Source organism: Microtus ochrogaster, chromosome 24 (assembly GCF_000317375.1).
Source record: "Microtus ochrogaster isolate Prairie Vole_2 chromosome 24, MicOch1.0, whole genome shotgun sequence".
In the NCBI taxonomy this organism is placed as follows: Eukaryota; Metazoa; Chordata; class Mammalia; order Rodentia; family Cricetidae; genus Microtus; species Microtus ochrogaster.
The window spans coordinates 27,813,119-27,832,217 of record NC_022024.1 but is presented as its reverse complement, the minus strand read 5'-3'; the positions used below and the strand labels follow the sequence as shown (position 1 = coordinate 27,832,217).

Genomic DNA, 19,099 nt, shown 5'->3' with positions numbered 1-19,099 from the left:
AAGAGGCCAGATTCTTGCCTCATCCCCCATGCAATTCAGACTCACCAGATGGGGGCTTGGGAGTGACCTCTGTGTCCACAGAACTTTGGGTCGGTGGGTGTGAAGTGTTAGGCCTCATTAGCTCTGTGGTCCACCGTCTTGAATGGTTGTAAATAAGTAAGTTACCCGACGGTCTCAGACAATCTGTGTCTTTTGCCTGCCCAGTAAGACAGTTCCGGATCAATAGGGCCGCAGAAGTCAGGGACCAGCACTCAAGTTGAGGAAATGGTTCTGAACCAAGATGTGAGGTTCTGCGAAATGACGAGAAGATTCTAGGAATCTGTGTCGGTGTGCTTACATGTTTGGAACCTGCGTCCTGTGCATTCTGTGTGCAATTCTACTTTTGCCTGCGGCGTGTGTTGCAACGAAAAAGGTCTTACTTTCCAATGTCGCACGGTCTTCGCTTTGAATCCATCACCAGCTGCTTCTTTCACCCTTTTGTGTCTCCGTGAGCACTGGAGTGGGGGGGGGTAGGGACACATGAGCTGAACTCAGAGCGTTGTTTCTGTTCAGGTAAGGGAGACTGAAAAGTAGCTGTGATATTTTCACTTGAATAATTGCATTCAAGGTGAGCGATCCAAAAGTGTGGAATTCTCATCAGCAGTCAGGTCAGGAAGCTAGGGTGTGGTCATACCCAATTACATAGTCATTCATGCTTCCTTAATTAAACGTCAGTCATGCTACCAATATAGCAACCGGGAGCAATTCATCCCGGATATTAGGAAATAAAGCAAGGATTTCCAAGAAGCTATCAAATCAAATTTTGTGTGATGCTATTATAAATACCCCCTTTGAACTTCATAATATAACTCGGTTCTGTCTGCTTTCTTGAAAAGTGCAGGGGGAATAGAAAAGGGGTTGATCTGTGGAATTAGGTAGATTCTAGTCTAAATTAGCCACTCAGTAAAGATGGGTGAGTTTTGGGGCTGGACCGATGGTTCAACAGTTAAGAGCACTTGCTTCTCTTGCAGAGGACCCAAGTTTGGTCTCCAGCACCTATACGGTGGTTCCCAATCATCGATAACTCCAGTTCTAGGGGATCCAATATCCTCTTCTGACCTTCAGAGGGGCACCAAGCATGCACATGGTACACATACATGCACATAGACAAAACACTCACACCTGTAACAAAATGAACAAATCTAGTTTTTAAGAATGCAGTCCTTCAGTGGGTAAGATTTCTAGCCCTGCTCGGCCTCTGCCTCGATGGTGACAAGAAAACTCGGTTGGTGCGAGTTTGTGTTTGTGAAAGCGCATAGCCTAACAGGCTACCTAGCCATGGCCAGAATAGCTGCATCGTCTCTGCTCTCCTGCCTTCTCCCCAGCTTCTACCACTTGGTAGCACATCCTTTTGCCTGTTGGTCCTCAGCTTCTCATGTTGAAAAATAGAAGTCACACCGTCCACATTCATTCTCGAACAATTCTAGGCTTTAAAAAGTATAAGTAAGTAAATAGGGGGTGGAAAGATGGCTCGGCAATTAAGACAGCTTCCTGCTCTTACTTCCAGAGGACTCCAGTTCAGTCGCGAGCATCTACACAAGGTGGCTCACAACTGCCCGTGACTCCAGCTCTAGGAGATCCAACACGATCTTCTGGCCTCCTCAGGCACTGGAACACATGTGGTATTCGTTCACACACAGACGCACACACACAAATAAAAGATAAGAAAAATAAATCATTAAAAATATATAAGCAAGCCAGGGATAGTAGAGCACACCTTTCATGCCAGCATGCCGGAGGCAGAGGAAGGTGGATCTCTGTGAGTTCGAGGCCAGCCTGGTCTGCAGAGCGAGTTCTAGGACAGCCAGAGATACACAGAGAAACCCTATCTCAAAAAAACCAAAACAAACCAACAACAACAAAAAAAAAAAGATACAAGGAAATAAAATTTTCCAACTTGGAAAAGGAACTGAGTGCCAAACTTATAATATTTGATAACATGAACCAACTCTAAGCTGGGCCTGTTTGTCATGCTATCAATAAATTACTCTGAGAACGAGTTAATTAGAAAAACCAGAAAGCATTGCAATTGCTTGCATTTGTCTTAAAAGAGCAATAAAATTCAGCATCCTACAGCTTTGAAATGAGTACACGGAAGGATGTAAATATTTATCGGAAGAAGAGTGGAGCAGAGAGACACTCTGCTTTGTCTGTTGGTGGGCGGTAACGTATCTATGGATCATTGTTTGCGTGAAGCATTTAATAATCCCATCTGTTGGAAATGCATTTTTGGAGGTGCTCTGAAACTGCTATAAACTACCTACGGATTGGCAGGCAAGCCATCCTGGAGAGACGCGAGACTCCGAGGCAGACTGAGAAATTCCATGTAAGTCAATACGTAATTATGAAATTCCATCTTTTGGCCGCAGCTCCTTAAATGTATATTTATTTAGGCACGTTGCAGAGTAACACCCAGAGCCTGGGAATTGTTGAGTCCTTTGCTAACTCGTGATTTGAATCTCGGGAGAGGAGGGGAGGACACCATTTATCTGGCCTGAAAAAAAATATCGATCCAGAGTGTGACAGTGTTGCCGGCCTGGCAGTTACTGCCTCGTGGTCTCCTGTGATTCCGCACTCTCCCAAGTCCAGGCAGGAAGATCATATTTCACTTCCAAAGAAGAGATAATCTTATGAAAGCTTGACATCTTTTTCCTTCCCTCTCCCCTCTTCCACGCCAGCGTCCCGCTCTGTCTCGCTAGCAGAAGTATTGCTCTGGAGTTCATTTTCTTAGCCCTCAGTCGAGTGGGTATTTCCCTGGCCCCACTTCATCCTTTAGCAATCCATCCCCTGGCATCCCGCATCCCCCACCTCTTCTGCTCCTGGGCTCACACTCTCTCTTCCCGTCCTTGAGTTCCCCAGTGTTTAATGTAGGGGGAGGGCGCAGTGAGAATTGTAACTCCTAACTAGGGGTTCAGTTGGAGCTGTCAGACATATTTAATGGATTGTTACCTCTCTAGCTATGTCTTTTGGGTGAGTTTCTTTGTGTAACTGTCTTTATGTAAAATTAGATGGAGCAATCGGGAGAAGGTCTAATCAAAAGGAATGTTTTCAACTTAGGAAGTCAGGGTTTTGTTTCCCTGGGGCTGTGGAGGTGTCTGTGGGTTTGGGGGTCCACTCCCTTTCACCTCTGGGCTGCCACTGTTCCTCGTCTTACAGCGTGGCTAGTGGTGCGTATACCCGCTAAGTGAGTCATCATTAAAGTGCTTACTCGCTGAGTTGAGACACCTTGGTATTCATTTAAGGTGCCAGGACCTTAAATGTAACTATTCTGAGTTGGGGTCCCTACAGAGGTAATGAAGTTAAAGCAAATCAATTGATCTAAGCATATCTGAATCTGCTCTGATCGCTCTTCTTATGAGAGGGGAGTCAGACACAGTGAGACACCGGGGTACTACGTGTGTGGAGGGACAGCCGTGTGAGGACAGACAATACACTTCTGCGGTTTAAGCCTCTCACTCTGGGGCCCACACAGACAGCTACCTACAGCAGTATTAGCAGAGGTCTGCATCATGACCTCCAGTGAGGGGAGCCCGAGGCAGGAATTCTAGGAAACAGAGAAACCATACCCATGCAGAAAGTAAGTTGACCTGAAACATTGTATGATCCCCTGGTTCCAGTCTTTTTCTAACAAAAGAAAACATGTCACCATAGGCGTGGCACGAGGGACGGTACCACACTGTAAGGCATCCAGAGATGGTTGTCACTAGGCCAGGGATGCTGGATGCTCTGAGGGGCAGGCATGTGGCGTTCGGCTAAAGGTTGGGGTGAGCGGAGATGGTTCTGAGCCCGGCTTGGTTAACTCATGTGTCTGTGTGGCTTTAATAATGCTCGCTCGGGCTTATCAGTCCCTGTTCATAGACCTACAGCTTCAGCTTTGTGCAGTTAGCGGTAAAAGATTTAATGCAACACTTGGTGCATTTGTTGAGTCTGTCTGTGCATTTGGTGGCCTCTCCCTCCGTTCTAGATCTTTGACCCTTAGAAAGCCATGAATGACTTAGTCTCTCTTCAGTATGTTATAAAAGAAAAAGGTCAGGGTTTATAGACCCAATTGCATTGGTGTCTTTCAGGTAAGATCTTCAAAATACAGCTTCTGTTTCTTTTTATGTCTGTTGACTTAGTCTTATTTATGTCTCTTGTTGGGTAGTGATAAAGGCTATCAATATATAATTATGTGCTATATAACCCAGTTGGAATTACAGTGGCTTCTCAATAATAGAAAGCCAGGTATATACCTTGGACTTTGATTTTATTTTATTTTTTTTATCTTCAGCGGTCTACTGTGTTCTCCAATTTTCCTTATGATTTGCCAATCGTTTCCCTCCCCCAAATTGATCATACCATGCTTCCTGATTTGCCCGGGTCTCCTGTGAGCTGTCTCTTCATTGGTCTGCATTCCCATGCCTAGCTAGTTATGTGACCTTCATTACTGCTGCTGATGAAATATCCAGCCATCTGATAAGGACGGTGCAGCCCGCCAGCTCTCATTCATCACGCCCCCCACCCTACGCACCCCCTGAGCTGTCTTTTTCTTCCGCGAAAGTTTAAAATAAGCTCGTCAGCTTTCAGAAAAAGCCCTTTTGACAGCGTTCTGTTTTATCTGTAGACTGATTTAGGGGAAAGTGCCATCTGCTTTCCGATGCCTCTTTCCTTCCCCGGGCACAGAATACCTCAATGTTAGTTTTAGGCTTTCTTTTATAGGGGGGGAAAAAGGAGAATGTTTAAAACGCATCAGTATACACGGTATTCAAATCCTCAAACATTTAGAGAAGGATTTCCATCGCAAGAAGCATGCTGGGAGTGGTAGATAGGTACACTGTTTACTATGAACTAGGCCATGGCAAATAGTTTTATACAAAATGTGCTTCCTGGGAAGTGTCTTTGTTTCTTTTCTATTTTTCTTTTTTAAAAAAAAATATTTATTTATTATGTATACAATATTCTGTCTGTATGACTGCAGGTCAGAAGAGGGCACCAGACCTCATTACAGATGGTTGTGAGCCACCGTGTGGTTGCTGGGAATTGAACTCAGAATCTTTGGAAGAGCAGGCAGTGCTCTTAACCACTGAGCCACCTCTCCAGCCCTCTTTTCTATTTTTCTATAGTGTAATAACATGCCTGATCAAGGCAACCAAAGGGATAAAAGGTTTGTTGAGTTTATAATCCTCGCTTGTAGTCTGTAATGGCAAGGATGTCGCAGGGACAGGAACATATACCCACAGTCCAGAGTGGAGACACTTAGATAATCTGGAATCCCTGAACAGGGATTGGCGCCACCCACGGTGGGCGGAGCCTCCCACCTCATTTCATGTAATGGAGATGATCCCGCATAGACAGTACCAAAGGCTGTCTTCCAGGCAATTATCACTAACCATCGCAGGAAGGGATATTAATCTTAGCCTGAATCACTTGGGGTAAAGAACTATGGATAATACTAATTTAATATGCTTATGACTCTTTGGTATTTTGTATGAGGTGTAGAGAATATTAGTCAGTCGCGTTTTCATATTTCAGTAACTAAGTCAGAGTGCTATTTACATTGTTGAGTAGTTGCATAAAAATGAAATCATTTCAAAATGAAACATCCAACATGTTCCCAAATCTGGAAACTTCTCAAATGATGTCCCGTACTGCAACTAGTAAATTCCACGCCTGACCTTACATGATAGAATACACTCTGGTATAGTCAGAATGCAGATGTATTAAACCCATTGCTCAAAATCAACCTTCTGGCTAGGTGGTGAATTTCATGTTTGGACTTGGAAGGAATCTCATTTTGCCTGTGCAAGCTTTCTAAAATTAAAAAAAATAAATAAATAAAATCCATAATGTAAAAATCTTCTGGTTGTGATCATTTTGGATAAGGAATATGGAACCTGTTTTAATGATACGTTATATTCTTTTTTGGTAGTGGCCTTTGGGGTATAAATTAAGTAATGTTTAAACTCAGCCCTCCCTCAGAGTAGGCGTGTCTAACCTGCGCTATGGCCCCATGGGACTCACCTACTCTACCGGGCATGGAATTCTTGGACAATAATTGGTTATGCAATTAATCTTGGTAGCCGAATGACAGAAATCTTCATATATAACACTTGGAGTAAATGTTGCTGAGCCTGGACGGGGTGGATTATATACATCCTGTTTGGTAATCTGTGTTTTAATGAGCTGCATCTAAAGCATTCTAATAGTTTTGAGATGCAGAGAGTGGTTCCACTTACAAAAAGAGCAAATGGGAACAGTGAGGGATGGGGAAAGCCGTTCTCAGCAGAGCACTGTCTAGAAAATAGTTCTGTAAGCTTGAGTGTCATGAGGCTTCGGGGGAATGTATAGACTTTTGCTGTTTTGATGGGGAGCAGAAGCTCAAAAGTCGAGCTGTGTAAATTAAGCGGTAGCCTCATGGATCTTCTTTTATTTATTTTTTCTTTTGTTACCCCTGAGGGACATTTTGGGGAACCGAAAGGAATGTTGTTCTTGATTTTTCACTCTAGCTTCGTTTTGCATTTCTGATCAATTTTAACAGTTCCCTCCTATATGGGCTGTGGGTACACAAAGGGCCCGGTACAATTTGGCTACGCAATGGCCTGAATCTTGTGTGTGGTTTAGCATTCTTTCCTTCTGCGAAAGACATTGCTTTTACTGGGAGGAAGATCCACAACCTGTCCAGAAATACTAACTGGGTGTGCATGGGCCACGGGCCGATCTGCAAAGAAGCAACGAGAAATAACGGGGCCATGGGACGCCCTTCAAAAACTGGCAGTGAGGCAGCAAGCACTTTGAAGTACTTACATAGACGTGGATGATCTCCAGTTCCAGTGCCAGAGGAGAGTTGAGTTCTCATTTTGTGAAACCTGAAATACTAAACCAAGCATCTAAATGTGCTTAGAAATGATAGAAAAGAGACAGGAGAAACCTCCAGATGAGGGCTGAAATCAAAATCATGTCATCCTAGCTGTTTTAGAGCCCGAATCAGACTCCCTCCCCCCCCCAGAGGAAAAACAGGAAACAAAAGTTCAGCATATTGTAATATTTCTCATGGGGTTTTTGTAAACAGTGAATATTCATTAGACACATCAGGAGAAGCATGGGAAAGTGGGATGGGCAGAGACAAGGCTTGCTCATCTGATTTAACGACCTATAGGGTGGCCAGCCACGGGATTGTTTCCAGATGCCTCATTCTCTTCCCCAGTGTAAGCTCTCCTCAGCATGGACCAGCCATTCCCCTGGTGGGAAAACTGAAGCTTGTAAAGGTGAAATAAGTCACCCAAGCATACACGCCTTTGTGAACTTTGCAGTCACGGGGACAGGCAATTTTCCATGCCTTTGCCATCCTTGTTGGACACCACCGGGAGCATTCCTGTGTGTGTGTCCTGTGGGTGTATGTCCTCTAGAATGACGCCAGGGAGGGGAGCTACCAGGTGTGAGAAACCCAGGGTGCTGTGGTCATTGCCAGCCCCAGAGGTCCTCGTACTGTTCAGATTTTATTAGTCTGGCAGGGTTAGCCTGGTGTATCATTATACCGTTTAGAACATCATCATGTCATTGCTTCCTCGTGCAACTGTGCATCCATCCTAAGTAGAATCTGCACTGGCCATACTGTATTTTGTATGGCTCTACTGTAATTTATGTAAGCAGCCCTTATTTCTCCATAAATAATAAACCCGGGAATCACCCCAGCCTTTCAGGATGATAAAAACTGATGGATGAACTTGGGTATACATTTTTTTTCCTGTATTGTCTTATTCTGGGACGAATTCCCAGGAATGGAATTATTCGATGAAGGTATGCAGGGGAAAGGAACTTCCCGTGTGTGGGAGGCGAGGCTTGTGATAGAAGGGGAACTAAAGGACGTTAAGAAGGGGGAAGTTTGCCTTCCTCATTCCTGTCAGAGTGTAGGCCCTGAAGTGGCAGCAACGGCGTGGGCAGAGGTGAAGAAGGGTCAGGTGCTGGCTAGAGTCCAGATCCAGCGACTGTTATTTTCTCCCTAGTTCCCCTGATGCAACATTGACAGGAGCCCTCCTTCGTAGAAGACTTGCCAAGGTCACTGCATCAATCCCGGCGCTCTCATTGGAAGGAGCGAAAGGTGTCACACAACGGAGACGGGCTTTGAGTTTGATTTCACCCGCACGGACTTCGCTGAGTTCCGATTGTCCTACAATAGATGTGATTCATCTATCACCGTCTCGTTTTCATCAGCGTGACGAGGGAGGGTTGTCACCTTCAGCTTACGGTGCGGGGACCAAAAGCTTTATACTTAGTCAAGGGCAACAGCAAGCCTGGGACCCAGGCTGGTTTTCCCCAGTAGCCAATCCTAGGAGACTTCCGGGAATGACCAGTTATATGCCAGTGCCTGAGTGATGTACGGAAAAGAGACTGGCAGAGTTCGGGGAAGAAAGAGACGAGCAAGGATGGAGGCAGCCAAGGAGGGTTCCACAGGCCGAGGCCATTTAAAACATCTCACCTTTCTTTTATGGTTTCATTTTGCACCAGCCTTATCTGGCAGCGCGAGCCAATGAAGTCCAAAGCGAGATCCTTGGCACCGTGCTCCTGGCACATAGCTCGTATGCCCTTCAGCTTCAGTAAGGGATTTAGGAAAAGTTTCCCCCTGGGTAGAGAACATAGTCAACCAGACATCCCCAGAGAGCGGCTTTCTCCACGGCTGTGGGAAGTGGGAGGCTAGCGTCTCAGCCGCAGCTACACATGGGACAGAATGGAACATTCCGTGCCTCGTGCGGAAGAAAAGCATTGTTCATCTGTTTTTGTAACATTGTCGTGAACGGCTAGGAAAGTGCAGTCAGAGATAGCCAAGAGTCAGACGCCGTGACCAGACAGATGAACTCTTTGCTTCTAAATGTCAGGGTCAGGAGGTGAGCAACGGGAACGCTCATTCTGTAGTAACCTGTGTGTAGGCGATATAAAACAAAAGCACAGACCAAGGTCAGAGCACCAAGACAGGAAGGCACGGAGAGCTTAGAGAATTGTCTGTTCAGCCCTGAAATGTGAAATCTTACTAAACAATTGGATTTGTAAGGTCCTATGGATCAACTCTATGCTTACACCCATAATTATCAATTATTTACATAACAAAAGCCTTATGGGGTTATTGCTTGGTTCCAGGTTCTGTGCACAGCCCTGGTGGCTTGGGGACACTGCCTTTGGCTCTCAGTTTGTTGATAGCTGACCTAGGCTGTGACACAGCATCCAGTGTGGCCAGACACAGACGTTCCTGGTTCCATTAATGGGCACCACACAGAACCTCTCCTCTGCCCTGAGGCCCAACCCCAGGCCCGCTTCTCTGCTCTGACAGTGGGGCAGTGCATGAAGAACTTTGTCTTATAGGTGGACAAGAGCTCCAGAAAAGAATCCGTATATCAAAACCCCCTGCCCCCTTTCTGTGTTGCTCCCCTTCTTCCCAACACGTGGAATTTTTCCTGGGGCAGAAGAAGGTCACACTCGCATCTAACTTTTAGTTCGACCTTTTGTCGTAAGATTACCATGGGTTCAGATACAGTTGTAAGGAATAATATTGAAAGGTTACAGATACCCTTTTTCTACTTTGCCCCTATAATAGTATCTTATAAATCTTTAGTATGAATAAATACCATAGTGACCTTAGTGTAACCCACTATCTGTTCTGATTTTTCCAAATTTTGCTTACACACTCTCACTCTTCTTACAATGGAATTACATCTCCCTCAGTTATATCCCCCTTATGGTAAGAAGAAAATACTAAAGGTCAAAACCGTGTTTGCAATCAAACATCTCCGTGTATCGTAAGGTGCGGGGATGGTGTGATGATGTGGTTGACATGGCCCTGTGGCTCTCTGCCTCTGCCTAGCCAGCATGAGAGTGTTGACCTGCTAACTGCTAGCCCAGGACCAGATTAAAATTCAAAGCACACATGGGCCAACAAGATGGCTCCATGGATAAAGGCACTTGCTACCAAGCCTGACACCCTGCATCTGGTCCCCACAATCCACATGATGGTAAGAGAGAACTGGCTCCGTCTAGCAAGTCATCCTCTGCCCGCCATATACGCGATTATGACGTATGCTTCCCCCACACAAAAGGAATAGATAAATGTTTTTTTAAAAACTTAAGGCATTATTTCTCCTAAATGCACTTTGCTTTTGTGTCTTTGAAAAGTGGTCAAATTGTAAGCAACTGTAAGCTAAGTCATCATAAATCAGGACCATCTGTCCATGCCTCTGTGTGTGCCACTTAGCTCTGAGTTATTTAATTGCCTGTGTAATTCCACCCAGCCCCACTTTTAAAAGTCAGAATGACTCTACCACTGTGGGAGCCCTCATGTGACCCTCATGTAGCCATCTCTCACCTACAACAACCATCCCTTTAGATCCTAACCACTGGCAATTGCTCATCTTCATATTCATAATTTTATCACCTCGAGGGTGCTCTACAAATGAACCCAGGGTGCATGTGACCTCTGGGGACTGGCTCTTTTTACTGCATGTTTTCTTGAGGACTCATCCAAGCTGTTGCAGAGAACTCATTTGCTCTGCTGTTGAGTGTGTTCTATGATATGTGTGTTCACCTGTCGGACACCTAGGCTGCTTCTAGTTGTCGTCATTATCAATAAACCTGCCATGAGCTGGGCGGTGGTGGCGCACGCCTTTAATCCCAGCACTCGGGAGGCAGAGGCAGGCGGATCTCTGTGAGTTTGAGGCCAGCCTGGTCTACAAGAGCTAGTTCCAGGACAGGAACCAAAAGCTACGGAGAAACCCTGTCTCGAAAATCCAAAATAAATAAATAAATAAACAAATAAATAAATAAAATAAACCTGCCATGAACATTTGTGGATCCATATCTTTATAAATGTGTTTTCTTTTCTCCAGGATAAATGCCCAGGGGTGTAATCGCTAGGTCAGATGGTTTTACATATTTCTGTTTTATAAAACCTATCAAACTACTCAGGTTGGTGGTATAAATTTGTAGTCCTAGAAAGGATTTCGAGACGTGGAGGCTCGGAAGTGGAGAGCCTGGGCAACTTGATAAGAACTTGTTTCAAAAAAAAAAATTAGAGGGCTGGAGCCACACCTGCGGGGTGGAGCAGTTCCAGGTATGTGTGAGACCTTTGGGTCAACCTTCAGGACTACCAGCAACAAAAGCAAGCAAGCAAAACAGCTGGCGGGGCTGCTATCCATGTCTGCCCAGGATGTGTGAGTTACCTGGTTTCTCTGTTAACAGTTGTTTTGATCAGCCATCTCTTCGGCGTGTGGCGACGTCTCCTTGTGGTTTTAATTTGCATTGCCTTTAGAGCTAATGATGTCAAACTCAGCATCATGGGCCATGCAGCAAATTCAGTGGAATGCCTTTCATATCTTTTGACTCTTCTTCGTTAGGTTGTTAATGTTTTATGGTTTCGTTTTGATAATTTTTTTTTTCAATTACCAGCTCTTCTTCTTAGAGCCAACTTGCTTGTTAGTACCATTATTACTTGGATGATATGCGCTGTCTTGTTTATCATACTCATTAGTATATGTAGCAAAGAAAAGGCATACCAAACATTGAGTTTTGGGTTGCAAAGAGGATTTATGTTTGAATTTGCCTTTTATGTCTTTGTCTACCAGTTACACACACATATTCACACACACACACACACACACACACACACACACACAGAGAGAGAGAGAGACAGAGAGAGAGAGAGAGGAGAGAGATATGCACATGCTATGCTACTACTTTGGGGAATTCTTTACTTTCTTTTTTTTAACATTTTGTAGATACTTATTTGATCTATAGATGAGTGTTTTGTGTGAGCATCCACCCCTGGAACAGAAGTTTGTGAACCACAAGGTGGTTGCTGGGAACTGAACTCAGGTCCTCTGGAAAAGCAACAAGTTCTCTTATTCACTCAGCCATCTCCAGCCCCAATTTAAAACAAACAAACAAAAAGATACTTTTGTTTTGTTTGTGGTTTTTTTTTTTCCAGACAGGATCTCACTATGTAGCCCTGGCTGTCCTGGAACTCACTACATAAACCAGGCTGGCATCGAACTCACAGAAATCCTCCTGTTTCTGCCTCCGAAGTGCTGGGATTAAAGGCACGCACCCCCACACCCAGCTCTTTGCAGGGAATTCCTAATGCATTCTAGATTCTCATCCTTGTTAGACACATGGCTATATTAATATTTTCTTCGTCTTTTCAGCTTAACAAGGCCGTTCACAAAACAACAGTTTCAAACTTTGATGAGGTAAAACACAGTTTTGTTCTTGTTAACGTAGCCTCAGGTCTGCACGAAGGCAGAAGTTTGGAGCGGAGCTCCAAAATTTCCGAAGGCTGTCTATAGAATCTTCTTTGATAACCATTGCTCTTGGGAATCCATAACATGAAATCGTTGCATTGCTTTAGAAGGCACTGGGAACATTGGAAGGCGAGCCTACGAGCCTGCTGAGTCAGTTTCGGCCTTCCCGCTTTGTCATGTGTGTTTTCTTTTGTTATTTGTGATTCCACTTGCTATTGCCAAGTGGAAGTTTTGGGCTGCTGCGCCAGATCCTTGCTGATGCTCACTAAATGGTGGGAAATTGTTTCCTTATAGTCATATGGAATGTGCTGTATCAGAAACTCACTGTAAGAGTGCTCATTTGCAGTTGGCAATAAACCAAGCAGTTAAAACTGGAGCTTCTTGCTCGTAATAGGCCAGGCAGCTTTTGGGCCCCAATCTAAACATTTTTCAAATTTTGCTATCCGCTAGGTAGCGGATCATCATGTATTTGCTTTGAGCTATTTGAATAAACTTTAAAAATATGAATTATTCTTTCTCTTGCTCTGTCTCTAAGCCTTTAGGAGGACGAGCTCTGCTTTTAGCTTTGTAAATCCCTTCCTCAAAGGGGAGACTTTCTGTATACGTTAGTTAAAATGAAAGAAGAGAAGGAGCAGTATTTTCTTTCAGAAGAGGCCTGCTTTTCCTCTAACAAATCAGACCTCAGGTTCTACAAGACTGAGACACTCTGGGAGGTGAGAGCCATGAGAAGACTGTCCACCTTTGATCCTATCTCTGTGTCCAGAACATGACAACCTTGGTCCCTGTAGTGAGTCTGGGGGTGGGGGTGGGGGTCTCTCGGACTAGATAGGGTGCCCCTCATGAGATCATCTTCCTTTTATATTTCAAAGATCAATAGCAGAACCTGTTGCATCAAAGGTGCTCCATAAAAAATAATTAGAAATTCACCAACTTCAGTAACTACGTGGTATCTCGAAATTCATAACATCCGCTGTTCAAGAAACTGTGTTCCCTCTGAGGGCGAACACTATGCTTCTGCCTTGGTTATTTCTTAAAACTCCACTGTCTGCAAAATAAGGTGATACTGAAAAGATGTTGGATCCATCCATCTATCCGTCATCCATCCATTATCCTTTCATCCACTAAGCATGTCTTGAATACTGGGTTAAGAACTTCCAGGAATAGGCATACTTGTCTAGAAGAAGGCACGGTCCTGTCCTGATAAACTAGAATTTGAAGGGAATAGAAGTCATTTCCTGAAATATTTAAATAACATAAGACACTGGGGCTTTCAGAATACTCCACAGCCCCACTAGAGATCTCTGTCCATGCTCCCTCCATCTGCGCTGCCCACAGGTCTTGCTTTCTCTTAAAAGGATACCCTTCTCGCCTTCTTTCTGCCCACGCACAACACTGAATGCCGCATTGTTTGGGATTCTCTTAAGTTACACGAGTCAGAAACCTAAGCAAATGCCCTAAGCAAAAAGCACACTGCTCCACAATTCTGAAAAGAAGGTCTAGGCATGGCTAGGGTGGTAAAGCCACTGCCAAGATGGCTGCCAGCAGCCTCTTGCCCTCCTGTCTGAACAGACCACTTCTGGCTCACCTTGACCTGCTGGATGTGATGGCAGTATCCATGCCAACTCTTGACAAAGCCTTGGGAGATTTGGCAGTTTGAATTTTGATCTCTTAGAACCTAGCTACCATGTAAAGGAATCTAACCACCCTCATGCAGAGAGAGGGTTGGCAGGAGAGGCTACAACCAGTAAAGCGTTTAATTAAAAATATATATGAATATAAAATTTGGGATAGAGGTTTGGTCAGCCCTTGCCAGCCCCTTCACACCTTCTTGTGTAGATGGAGCTATGTTGGGCACACTAGCCCCAGCAATGCCACTTGGAACTGAGTAAAGTTACCTCCTCAGGAGGGCTGGCTAAACCTCAGTCATGAACCAATGCAAGGCCAGTCCTTTTAGAGAAGTTTGTCAGCCAGCAACAGGTGGCAGGAAAGGCAGCCCCTGGGGCTCCAGCAAGCCAATAGGGAGTCTTCTTCCAGGTCCTGGCTTTTCTTTCGCAGGGAGACTGTCCTTGAGAAGGAGCGAGGACATTCATCATGGCAGCAGGCTTATACTTGCCCAGCTGAGTGATACCCACTGAAGGCAAATTTCTTTCCCAGCATGGCCAGTCAGACTCATGGCTGACTCTAATTGGTTGTGACTAAGTTGTGTGACCCTTTGGCGCCTGCCGCACCTAAACCCTTTCTCTCTCCTTAGGCACTGGCATTGCCTCCAGAAGAAGGGATGGTCTATTTTCTCTTTGGGTCCTCTCCCCAGAGAAAAGCCAGAGAGGGTTCATCTTGAAATTTTGTGTGTGTGTGTGTGTGTGTGCGTGCATGTGTGTATATGTTTGGGTGTATGTGTGTGTGTGCGCGCGCGTGCGTGTGTATGTGTGTATGTGTTTATGTGTGTATGTGTATGTTTGTGTGTACGTGTGTGCATATATTTGTGTGTGTGTGTGTGTGTGTGTGAATGCCGACAGTCACTCGTTGAAGAGAGGAGAGTGTTACACCACCATCTTAATTTCCCCATCAGGAACTACCCTGAGAGTTAGGTCTACATCGTTTGTGTGTTTCTCAATAATTTTTATGGAATAAGTTTGTTTTCTAAAATAAGTAAGTTGTTTCCCTCCCTATACTTTAATTTTTAGGTTTTTAATCTCTGTACGTTGAACACAGAATGCTTGCGGTTTTCTGTGCCCTGCTCTTTTGTTTCCCAGGATTGTTTGTGAAATTCACACAAATCGGTTTCTTAAAAAAAAAAAAAAAAAAAGCAGGGGCTCAGTCTGTGGTGCATGTTCTCACTTTAGTATTTCCTTTCATAGACAGACACATGCATGTTTTTTTAATGCTGTTACATATTTACGGTTTATGCTTTCAAAGCCTGCTTTTTATGACTTGAGATAAAAATGATCTCCAATTTTATTTTAAGAGATTAAAGTTTCTTTTTCTTTGTCTTTAAAAGATAATTTTACATTTATTTATTTATGTGTGAGCACATGTGTATGTGTCTTAGGGTTTTTATTGCTGTGAAGAGACACCATGACCAGGGCAACTCTTATAAAGGAAAACATTTAATTGGGCCTGGCTTACAGCTTAGAGGTTTGGTCCATTATCTTGATGGGGGCAGACAGGCAGACACAGTGCTGGAGAAGGAGCTGAGAGTTCCACATCTTGATCCACAGACAGCAGAAGGGACTGTGTGCCACACTGGGCATAGCTTGAGCATATGAGACCTCAAAGCCCGCCTCCACGATGACACACTTCCTCCAGCATTGCCACACCTACTCCAACAAGGCTACATCTCCAAATAGGGCCACTCCCCATGGGCCAAGCATTCAAACAGATTCTATGGGGGGCACGCCCACTCAAACCACCACAGTGTGTATGGGCACACAGTTGCCAAGGGGCACAAATGAAGGCCAGAGGACAGCTTTAGAAAATTGATTCTCTCCATCCACCATGTGCGTTCAGACTTGCTGAAAAGCTTTTACCCTCCCAGCCTCATATTTTTGTTTTGATTTGATGTTTGTTGTTGCTGGGTTTTTTGTTTTGTTTTGTCTGAAACTGTTACCTAGCACTGATTTTTGTGCATGTTGTCAGGGGGTCTGCCATGTCTTCTTTTGTGAGAAAGGCAAATCATGCCATATATGTCCTCACATTTTTCTTTTGTCTTCATCCAGATGAAACTCTGAATTCTAAAAATGGCCTGAAAGCCACCGTAGGATCTCATCCTCTGAGACAGCCCCTTCCACTTCACCCCCTATGTGCTTCTGAGGGGGCATGGTTTTCCTTGCTCTTCCTTGAACTCCCCTCAGAGGTACCTGCTGCAAAACTCTTGACTCCTTCTTCGTCTACGTGAATTTCCACATTCCTACATGTCTTAGTCAGTGTTCCGTTGCTGTAAAGAGACACACGGATCATGCGTAAAACTCATAAAAGATTTAATTGGTGCTTGCTTACAGTTTTCCAGCCTTAGTCCATTGGCACCATGGGAAGCATGGTGGCTCACAGACAGACGTGGAGCAGAAGTACCTGAGGGGTCTATGTCTTGATCCATAGGCCGCAGGAAGAGAGCCACATTGCACCTGATATGGGCTTTTGAAACCTCAAAGCCCACCCCCAGTGACACACCTCCTCTAACAAGACCACACCCTAATTCTTTCCAAAGCTGCCTCTCCCTGATGACCAAGCAGTCAAATCTAGGAGCCTATGGGAGCCGTTCTCATTGAAACCACTGTGCTGCTTTACCCTCCCTAAGTCTCTGCTCAAATATTGCCCTATCGCAATCTTCTCTGGGCCATAACTAAAGTCACACACACACACATACACACACAATCACACAATCACAAGCTCTATTTTCTGCTTGGAAGAATTTACCTGAAAATCTTTCTGGGCCTGGTGTAGGGGTGTGTGTGTGTGTGTGTGTGTGTGTAAGTTTTTTTTAATTAAATGTCTTTAGATTAGTTTTCTCATTCTTAAGTTTTAATAAGTTGCTCTACTTTTTGCATAGTTAATATGTGACTATCTCTACCTTCTAGCTACCCAGTCCTCCTATTCTGACCTCAGTTGCTTGTTCAATTATTTCTGCAGTCTTTGTTTATCAGAAATAAGCCATACATACGCAAATTCGTGTATATGTGTGTATATATATATATATATGCACAGATACATTCTGCATTTTTTATAAATAAATGGTAAACACCACAGATTGTTCTCTACCTCGCCTTTTTCCCCACTTAACTATATATGCTAGACAACCTCCTAGTTAGAGGGTCGCCGCATATTAGACTTGCCTCTTACTCTGCTGGGTGGACATGCCTTGGTTACTTGATCTTTGTGAATGTCGTGAATGTTACGTAGGTCATCCTCGGTCTCTGACAGGGCCTCCTAGCAAGTCCCTCACGGATCTTTCATCAGTGCTTCACAGGCTGGCCAGTCCTCTTAGACTTCCATTCTGATTTTGTCGACTCCTGGTTCAGGAACCCCGGCAGCTTGCCAACGCTCACAGAACAATGCTGAACTCTTACATGCTGTAAGTACAGTCACACACAATCTCTTTCCTTTTACCTCGGACCTCTGAGCTTGCAGACGCCCGCCCCCTAAGCCTGTGCCTGGAGGTTTTTTCCAAATGTTCAGTCCTGTTTTCTCTCAGCCAGCTAGGGGGATAAGCTCCTCCTCCTCTCCTCCTAGTTAGATCACAGTGCACTCAGGGCCTGTGGCAATCAGAGTTTTAAACCGGCCAACCTGGTCTCAGGGGCGCGTCCAGCATAACCAGACCTTGTGCGGTGAATTTTGAGTTAGGCAACTGGGAGTGAATCCTTTACCAAGCAGTACTTTTTTCTATTGGACTCCAAATTCCACTGGGACCAGAGATCGTTGAAGTGAAAAGATATGTCCGGACTTCAATGTAGTTTACAACACAGTGAGTCACACAAGCACAATTAAGATACACAACACGGTGAAAGTGTGGTTCCGTGGAATCCTAGGTGGTAAAAAGCCCCTCACTCCTGCAATCTTTAGCCCACCATCCAGGTCCAGGATAGCTGCCCGGCTGCCTGTTGAATGAAGAGTGTACTAAAACGCAGCCGCCAACCTCCTGTCCCCAAAGCCATCTTTTAATCACACTCAAATGGGTCCCTAACCTGTGCCGACTTCGCTCCTCTGAGTAGGGGGCGGCGTGGGAGCGCGTGGGCCCGGGTTGCAGGCAGGGAGGGCAGCTGAGCCTGGCACCTGGAGCGGGTCTGGGCGCCGCGCGGGGCGCAGGGGCGGGGAGCGGGGAAGGGGCGGAGACTGTCGCCTGCCTCCCCAGCGGCAGCGGCGGCGGCGCAGGGCCGCGGGGTGTCGGCAGCAGCTGCAGCCGCCCGCGCCACCCCCTCGACCGCGGCTCCCGGGCGAGCGAGGGTGAGCTGAGCTCGGCGGGCAGCTGCCACCCCGCGCCTTCGTACTGAGCAGAGTGGAGCGGCGGCCCCGGAGAAGGCAAAGTTGCCAGTCTAAGCGCAGACATGCCGGGCAGCGACACGGCGCTCACCGTGGACCGGACCTACTCGGATCCCGGCCGGCACCACCGCTGCAAGAGCCGGGTGAGGGCGCGCTCAGGGCGGCGCGGGGGTGCGAGTCGGTGGGGAGGGCGGGGGTCGAGCCGGAGACGCTGAGCCGCGGAACCCATTGCCGGCCTCTCCCAGCCGGTAAGGTTGGAAGAAACCTGCGGCCCGGGGACCCGGGGCTACCGCTGGCTTGGGAGGCTAGCCAGCCTACACTGCCGCCCCGGCTCCGCGACTGTGTCTCCCCGCCAGGGAGCGCACGCTGCTGGTACCCGGGACACCCAGGGTCTGGCTCGGGGCACCGCCACCTGCGGGGCTCAGCGTGGCTGCTGCATCCCTAGCCCAGCAGCCCAGTCCCCTGTACCGTGTGCCCCAGATGCGCTGCCAAAAAAACAGAAGAAAAATTCCAAAGTCCGTTTCGGCTTGTACGCTCCGGAGTTGGGAGCCGTGCAGAGCGGGTGCCTTAGCCACGGTTTCAGTGTTAATTTGTTGTTGCTGATTTTGGCTGTGAGCGAAAATAGCTCTTCTGAGCAAGCTACGGAGACCGGCCCTGGAGGGCTTCAGTATCAAGACTGAGGCCGCAGCTGCAGCTCCAGCCCTGGGCCCTCCCAGGGAATATCTTCCATCCTGGACAGCTCAAGTGTCCTAGCGGAATGGGGCGCCCAAATTCCTTCTCCCCTTGACTGATTAAAGTGCCATTTGAAACAGCACCTCCTCCACTAT

At 46.0% G+C, this 19,099-nt stretch overlaps 1 protein-coding gene across 4 annotated transcripts in view; it reads left to right on the top strand.

The window, feature by feature from the left end:
- The window catches only part of Tmcc3 (transmembrane and coiled-coil domain family 3), a 262,328-nt gene that overhangs the window by 173,490 nt on the left and 69,739 nt on the right, over positions 1 to 19,099 (top strand). The window contains exon 1 of one of the 4 annotated variants that reach the window (XM_005358146.3): positions 18,196 to 18,415. The exons of the other annotated variants lie outside the window; for them this stretch is intronic. Coding sequence (XP_005358203.1) covers positions 18,338 to 18,415 — 78 coding nt within the window. The 5' untranslated portion in view covers positions 18,196 to 18,337. Of the gene's footprint in view, positions 1 to 18,195; positions 18,416 to 19,099 lie in introns of those variants that run through there. 4 annotated transcript variants of the gene reach the window in all.